At 38.9% G+C, this 8,831-nt stretch overlaps 1 protein-coding gene across 4 annotated transcripts in view; it reads left to right on the top strand.

Annotated features, from left to right (window-relative positions):
- pam (peptidylglycine alpha-amidating monooxygenase) overlaps positions 1-8,831 on the top strand; it is a 65,835-nt gene that overhangs the window by 9,993 nt on the left and 47,011 nt on the right. For all 4 annotated transcript variants that reach the window (XM_083568111.1, XM_083568110.1, XM_083568109.1 and 1 more), the window contains exon 4: positions 1,862-1,919. In XM_083568111.1, coding sequence (XP_083424237.1) covers positions 1,862-1,919 — 58 coding nt within the window. The remainder of the gene's footprint in view (positions 1-1,861; positions 1,920-8,831) is intronic.

Below are 8,831 nucleotides of genomic sequence, written 5' to 3'. Positions count from 1 at the left end.
ACAGCTCTATGACTCATCGACAAGCGATTCATCGCAGGCTCTCGTTGATAACTCGCCCCTGGAGGAGGGTGTGTGTGTGTGTGTGTGTGTGTGTGTGTGTGTGTGTTTGAATGTAATATCACCGCAGAAACAAGAGTTGAGTTTGAGCAGTCTGCACCATCCATATTGAGCTATTGATCAGCTGATGACCTTTGCCTGGCTCAGGGGGCGTCTCTCCAGTTGTTTTTGCTTGCTGTTGCTTCTCTTTTTTTTTTTTTTGCGGGGGTGTCCCCCCCCCCCCCCCCAATGGCTTTGTTTGTTAAAATTGATTTCGACAGGATGTGTATCTTGGGCCCAGGCCTTAATGAATTTGGGTTCTTATTAGTGCTGCAACGGATCGCAGTTGATCGGATCACGACTCTTGATAGAACCTCACTTACAGTAGCAAATTGCCCCCGTATTAGTGCATTAGTTCACTGTTGCCACGGCAAAATAAAAAATTTATTCAGACTTGTTGCCCTTAAGCAGAAAGTCAAAGGGCAAAATGACAACCAAAAGCTCTCAGCCATAGCCAGGCAATTACAGCATTGCACTGCAAATGACTTGCTGTCATTTTTCTTCGTGATGCCACCAAATAGCTGTATGAACTCCATTCTGCAGTTTAGTCCATTTTCTCCACACAAACAGATCTGCCTTGTGTCACTTCTGCTGTGAACATGATGGAAAAAAAGTTATTGTGAGAAAGAACTGTGCTTCGACTCGTTCGAGCCAGCACTACAGAGACCAGAGAGAGAAGAAATGAAGGTCTTCAGTATCTGGGCAGGGCTCGTCCTGTCATCTCTCTTATTGGATTAAGCGCATTGTGTCGCCCTTTTGCCGAAATGCGGCGCGATCGTGGCGAGTTATGCGAAGGACTGCGAATAAAACTCGTACTCGTGAATAAAACCGCTCGAGCTCAATCCTGTCATCCGTCTGCTCGCTTCTCACTGGCTTTTACTGAATTAAAGATGTGCCCAGAAGTGTTGATAGAACAGCTGGCTGAGTTATAATTAGACCTTTCTTTGAAAAGCCTAAAAGAACTGGGGTATTGGGGGGGGGGGGGGGGGACTCACCTTATTCATCGTGATTGTTTGTATGTCACTCAATATCTCAATATTTTGACAGTAAGGAAGAATCGACTACAGCTAACGTGCTTTGTTTAGCTTTGTTTTTAAATGATGCATCACTCTGTCAATACCACTGCAGTCCAGACACCAGGCATGACTCATACACACAGTTACTATGATGCAACTTTCTATTTTGGTTGTGTTTGTGATATACTTAGTAAATGTTTAAGTAGAGCTGCACAGGGAATAATATTATCAGCAACGGTTTTCACTTCTTACCCAATGTGGTAGGAATAGTTTACGCTTTCCTTCCGTCCTTTTTCTTTCTTTTCCATATCCTTTATCTCCTTTCCTTCCTTTCCTTTCCTTTCGTTTTGTTTCCTTTCGTTTCCATTTTATTTCCTTTCCTTTCCCTTCCTTTTCCTTACCTTTTTCTTTCCTTTCCTTTCCTTTTTATTTCCTTTCCTTTCCTTTCCTTTCCTTTCCTTTCCTTTCCTAGTCATTTCATTACGTTGTTCCTTTTATTTGTTTCAATTTTATTCCATTTCGATATTTCTTACTCTTCCTTCTCTTCAAAATTTTTCATATTTACTCGCAATCATCACACAGCCGGTCTTGTTTTTAAACATGTGTATTTTTGAGGGTGTTGTGCAGTTAAACTATGTTGTGATATGTCGCTGTATTTACTCAATATCAAGTGAAATAATTATAAATGGCTTTTATCATACAGTGACTTGTTTACGGATGCACTGATGAAGGTTCTCGTTGTTTTGCAGTCTGATACATATTACTGTATGGCTGTTCCTGTGCCCACATCAAAGGAGGCATATATCGGTGAGTAACTACTACTTAATAATTGGTAATAAAGAAATCCTGTGAAAAGTGCGAAAGAAAAAAAGAGTTTGTATTTTTTTTATTCTGACCCACTTTTAGAAACAAACATTGCATTGAATATTAAAGCTCAGTTCAGTCCAGTCTTTTTTCCACCCAATGGGAGGAAAATAGCAATCCCGGTTGCTATTGGTAATGTCCGTGTCTACTGATGTCTGTTGCTATTGAATATGTGGGCTGATGTGTTCCCCGGTGAAGGGACCCCATGACACTGAGATGATCTAAAACCCTATAAGCGTTTGCTGTTTCCTTCTGCCTCAATATGCCTGAGCTTCCAGTCTGTATTTGCCCTGCCCCAGCAGAATTAGATCACCACCTATTCAGCTGCATTCCTCTTGCACCATCTCCAGCAGGAGCATAAAGAGAGCGAATCTCCAGTCCTGTTAAATCTTCTTGGACAGTCTCTCACAGAGAAGCGAAGGGAATCACATCACACACTTCACAGCTGTAGCGGACCAAACAAACCTTGTTTTTCGCCTCGGTGTCGGTTACAGCTTCAATTCTGCTCCACAGCGATCTGAATTATTTTAATTATATTACTACAGACGTTTCCAGTTGCTGTCCCCCCCCCTCTGACTGACTGTCTTTGACTGGACAATCCAAACATTTGAGACATTTGGCCCTTAGATTCATGGCACATTGTGATGTGACATGTTTTGAGCAGCCTGGCTGGATTTGATGCTTCCATAGACTTTAGACATCGTTTTGCTGCTGCTGCTGCTGGTCATCAATACAGACAAGAGAAACAGCCCTGCTGGCAGCCATACATGTCCATGCCATCATATTTCCCAGATGAAGCGATGCGCATTGGACCCTGAGCGATGTATTTTACTCTCCACATATTTTCTCCTCCTGTCACTCTGGAACAGGTTACTCTGTAGCTCATCCATCATAGCTGAGGTCATGCCTGAATTTATCTTTATGGTAGCTTTTGATGGATTGAAATCAAGTGACCCCGAGCATTTCAGCAGCTTTTCTGCATAATTTCTCCTCATTATTCACTTTCGATGTCCTTTGTGGGCTTTCAAGCTAAACATTACGGGTGCTGTAATGCAGACAGCTGATGATTAAGCCCATTTTTGGCTTTTTCTTAAACACTTTCCAAACACTTTCCAGCACAAAAACGCTCCCGAGATCCACGTCGACATGGTTTGCCAAGGTTAGTGTTCTGCACTGAACTCCGACCCCAACACCTTTGGGATGAGCTGAAACACTCTGCCTGCCTGACCTCATTAATGCTTGTGTGAATGAAATCCCCACAGCCTACTGGAACACCTTCCCAGAAGAGTGGAGGACATTATAACAGCAGAAAGGTGGACTAAATCTAGAATGTTCCGTTCAAAGGGCACATAAGAATGTATTTTCTTCAGTTCAAAAAATGTTCAATCGCTTTCTTTTTACCAAACCCAACAGTTGTTAATGACAAACACAAATGCTAACTAGTCCGCTGCCACATATACTTATAGCCTGTCTTTTACTTGTCTGGCGAGGTGTGGGTACAGGTTTCATGGTATTCATTTTTTTTTTGCATATAGTGCTGTGTTCTTAAGGACAGCTTTCCTTAAATGATATCCTATTCCTAAAATAAGATATCATCCCAATATATCGTTTCTGTTTTACGGAACCAAACAGTTGTTTGTGGCACACCGAGGTTCTGACAGAACAGAAAAAAGAACACTGGAAAAGGAAAAACTGATCTACTGAGAAATTCGGATGAAGGTTGTCTTTCATGTGTATGATTTTTTTTGGCATTTGACTCAATTAATATGCAATAAAACCTGAAAGAAATAACAAAACATACCATGGAACTTATGCTCCCTATACACATATAAACTTAACTGAAATACCAGGAAACTAAACAGATAGCCCACATACCTAAAGACTGAAATGATGAAGATCATATACCTAAAGACTGAACTGATATAAAAAATAAATCTATTCTGATGTAGCCCAAATACCTAAAGACTGAATTAAAGACCCAGAAACTACATTTATCTCTGATCATCTAATACAATAGATTTCTTCTTCATAACATCTGACAAAACATCTTCCCTTCTTCCTACTCTCTATTTATTCAGTTATTTTTATACTTGTCTACTGCTAAACTCTTCCTGGTCCTCCTCCTCTGATCTACTCCTGCTCTAGATCATCACCCAAATACCGTTTTTATCTTTGTATCCTTGTTCTGAGCTGCTCACATACACAACTTCAGGCTGTCTGGCATGTCTTTTCTGAGGACTAAAGATTCTTTAATTTCCCTCTTCACTTCGTATGAGTTTCTCTTCCTTCCTCAAAAATTCACGCCAGTCCCATCAAGTTTTATATCTTACTTTATCATACTATTATTATTGCTGCCTAGATCAGTCAGCTACTTGTAGAATCCAGCATTTGTCTTTTGTGCTTCAGGTTATGAATCCTTGCAGATTTGCTAGATGAGTCATCTGTCAGCACTTTCAGAGTCGCTCTGTTTAACAGCATTTGCGAAATGAAAATGTAAATTCGGGGCATTTTTACCTCATGCTGCAAAATACAGGGTAGAGTTTATGTAAATCGATTAATTTTGCACCTGCATGTGCCTGAAAGTCACTTCTGAAACAGCAGCTGTCTGCTCTTAATATGGGGTTTGTATAGTATAGTATAGTATGGTATGGTATAGTATAGTGTGGTATAGTATGGCATAGTTTAGTATGGTATAGTATAGTATAGTATAGTATAGTATAGTATAGTATAGAATGGCATGGTGTGGTATATAATGTATGGTATAGTATGGTATAGTTTAGTGTGGTATAGTATGGCATAGTTTAGTATAGTATAGTATAGAATGGCATGGTGGGGTATATAATGTATGGTATAGTATAGTATGGTATAGTATAGTATGGTATAGTTTAGTATAGTATAGTATGGCATAGTATAGTTTAGTATAGTATGGTATAGTATCGTATGGTATAGTATAGTTTAGTATGGTATAGTATAGTTTGGTATAGTATAGTATATGATGGTATAGTATAGTACGGTATAGTTTAGTATAGTATGGTATAGTATAGTAAAGTATAGTATAGTGTAGTATAGCATGGTATAGTATAGTTTAGTATAGTATGGTATAGTATAGTATGGTATAGCATGGTATTGTATTGTATAGTATAGTATAGTATAGTTTGGTATAGTATAGTATGGTATTGTATAGTATAGTATAGTGTAGTATAGTATGGTATAGTATAGTTTGGTATAGTATAGTATGGTATTGTATAGTATATGATGGTATAGTATAGTACGGTATAGTTTAGTATAGTATGGTATAGTATAGTATAGTATAGTATAGTATAGTATAGTATAGTGTAGTATAGTATGGTATAGTATAGTTTGGTATAGTATAGTATGGTATTGTATAGTATAGTGTAGTATAGTATGGTATAGTATAGTTTGGTATAGTATAGTATGGTATTGTATAGTATATGATGGTATAGTATAGTACGGTATAGTTTAGTATAGTATGGTATAGTATAGTATAGTATAGTGTAGTATAGTATGGTATAGTATAGTTTGATATAGTATAGTTTGGTATAGTATAGTATATGATGGTATAGTATAGTACGGTATAGTTTAGTATAGTATGGTATAGTATAGTATAGTGTAGTATAGTATGGTATAGTATAGTTTAGTATAGTATGGTATGGTATAGTATGGTATTGTATTGTATAGTATAGTATAGTGTAGTATAGTATGGTATAGTATAGTTTGGTATAGTATAGTATGGTATTGTATAGTATAGTATAGTGTAGTATAGTATGGTATAGTATAGTTTGGTATAGTATAGTTTGGTATAGTATAGTATATGATGGTATAGTATAGTACGGTATAGTTTAGTATAGTATGGTATAGTATAGTATAGTATAGTATAGTGTAGTATAGTATGGTATAGTATAGTTTAGTATAGTATGGTATAGTATAGTATGGTATTGTATAGTATAGTATAGTGTAGTATAGTATGGTATAGTATAGTTTGGTATAGTATAGTATGGTATTGTATAGTATAGTATAGTGTAGTATAGTATGGTATAGTATAGTATACTATACCATCATATACTATACAATACCATACTATACTATACCAAACTAATGTGCACTTATAAAGACGTCGAATTAACTTTCAATCCCCTGAAGTAGGAGAAGAAACAAATGACCGTTGAATTACTCTGACAGTCTTCTATTTAATATCAAAGTGATTGTGTCACATTAGCAATACAAATAAGCGATGGCTATAATAAATCTTTACTTATGTATGTTAAAATATTCCTGCTTATAAGACGAGGTTGCATTTCTGCTCAACAGATGAGGTATAAAACTCATTTATTTTCTTCAAGACCTCATCCGTCATGCAGAGATCTTGAACGATTTGTCTTTTCTGGTGTTTAAACACACGTTTAAGTCACGAGTCCACGTACAAGCTCTCGGCTCGCGTATGTGACACGAGCGGTTGTGCTTGCATTCGTGACTTCCTTTTACCTTTCAGGCCATTGTTACATGAAGCAGACCTCATTTATCACTATCAGTCATTTGACACCACACACACACACACACACACACACACACACACACACACACACACACACACACACACACACACACACACAATCAGCAACAGCATTCACTAATGGTTTCTATTCCTCCCTGAAGGGCTTCATCAGCCTGCCTGCTTTCTCTCCTCGTCATGTCAGCTATCCCCAGCTCTTATAATGGAATCAAGCACCGTTATGGGCTGACGAAAGAAGACGAAGCCATTATTTACGGTCGAATCACGGCGGAATGCAATGCGGCGGAGTCTTCGCTCCGCACGTTTTGCTTAGCTCTGAATAAACTTTCAATAACTCCGAGACGTATATACGTATGTTCCCGATTGGAAAGCGAACCCTCGCCCTGCTCCCTTCTCAGGGAAATTAACACCGTTGAACCGAGAGCGAGAGAGAGAGAGAGAGCACTAAGCAGGTTTCCCAGGGCAGATTGTGATTAACTTCAACAAATTGCTTTTTTTTTTTTTTTTTTTTTTCTGAATGAGTGCATTTTACTTCTGCTTGGTACAGATTGAATTATTGAGGTCCCGTGTACTCGAATGTGAAATGTAAACAAAACTATTAGGCATAGGCCAAGCATGAACATGCAGTATTGCAGTATTAAATATAGATGTATAACACAGCTTTTACATGACTGTACAGTACAGAGGACCTTATATAGACTGATTTATACAGTACCATACTGTAAATTGCTCTGTTTTGCAAAATTATATATTATAATGTGTTCAGTTATTAACACTGTACACTGTAAACACTACCTCCTGGGTAAATTAGGCCACGTCTTGACTTACGATATTTTTTAATTACAATGGAGTCATCGGCAAACTACCTGTCGGGGAACTCAATGCACTCACGAGGTGTTTCAGCCTTCCAACTCGTAATGTTTGTTAAATACTGCACCTGTCGTCCTGTTCTGGCTATTATCATTCTAATCAAAATGGAGGTGTTTGCTGTTGTATTATTTTTGCCTGCAGGTTTGATTACAGAGCGGCGCAAGTGATCCTCTGTGCCAATCAGCTGCTCTTTATCCACATAAAGCCGTTTTCAGTGCTGCTCAGTGAGGTGACTAACGAGAGCATTGATGTTAGCCAGCGGTGGCAACAAGCCACACGTATAGTTGTCTACTTATGGTTTTGTGTGTGTGTGTGTGTGTGTGTGTGTGTGTGTTTAGCTGGTGTGTGTAGTGCAGGAGTGTTTGACAAGTGATGACTTTATCCTGTCTCCTTGCTGTCCAGGCAGGGACTGAGAATTCACTCCTGAGCTCTGATTAATGACAAAGCATTGTGCTACTTCATTACAGACTGCTCTCAGTGTGGACTGAGTGTTAATGGCCATGTGTGTGTGTGTGTGTGTGTGTGTGTGTGTGTGTGTGTGTGTGTGTGAGAGAAAGCAAAAGGGACTGTGAGTAAGAATTACTACCCACTGTGCCCACAGATCCCATTTCAGTCAGAGAGGATTTGACCCGAGTCAAGTCTCACATTTCTGCTATAATCTTCTTTTATGTGCATTCTATTGATTTAGATCCTGATACACACTCGAATGAAGGCATTTTGCCCAATATTAATATGTTGTATTATTAATAGTGCGTTAGATCATTTTTGCAGGCCTCATTAGCACTTTTTCCCCAACTTGAAAATCTTTTTCCACTCCACTATCCAGCTCTACTCCATCAGCAAACCCGTGAAGAGGCAGATGGCTATCGCATGCTTCCTATGAGACACGTGAAACCAATTACAGCATCCATTCAACCCTGCTGCTGTTTCGCAAGGCAGCTCAATATGTTTAAAGGAGAGTGCTATCTGCCCTCTTCTGCATCCACGAGCTCACCGACGCCCATCCCTCTCAGGCTACGTCTACACTAATCCGGATCACGCCGCTTTCTACGCTTTCGTTTTCAATCCTTTCCCAAAAGTTGCTCATCCACACAAACGTCTGAAAGTGCTCACGTCCTTGAACATGCGCAAATCGTAAGACCTGCGTTTTGCCCTGGGGTTTATTTACTTTCTGGCTCCTCGAAACGACACACCATTGACAAAATAATACTTCTGTAACCCCTCCCCCTCTATACGCATTAAAGGTTCATTTCCACCACAGTTTTTCAGACATGATGGCAATATCTGAAGTATTACCTTCTCTTTTTTGAAGCTTTTTAGTGGGATGGTTCAGGTCCAGCTGTCAATCAGACAATGATGCATTATTTATAACTTCATTAGCTTGCCTGAAAAGAAGTCTGGAACGAGGCATCAATCAAAATCAATGTATTGATTTTCCACCCGTGGTGATGCTC

This window comes from Silurus aristotelis (genome assembly GCF_946808225.1).
Source record: "Silurus aristotelis genome assembly, chromosome: 18".
In the NCBI taxonomy this organism is placed as follows: domain Eukaryota; kingdom Metazoa; phylum Chordata; class Actinopteri; order Siluriformes; family Siluridae; genus Silurus; species Silurus aristotelis.
The sequence above is the reverse complement of the archived record's forward strand: the minus strand, read 5'-3'. Positions and strand labels throughout refer to the sequence as shown.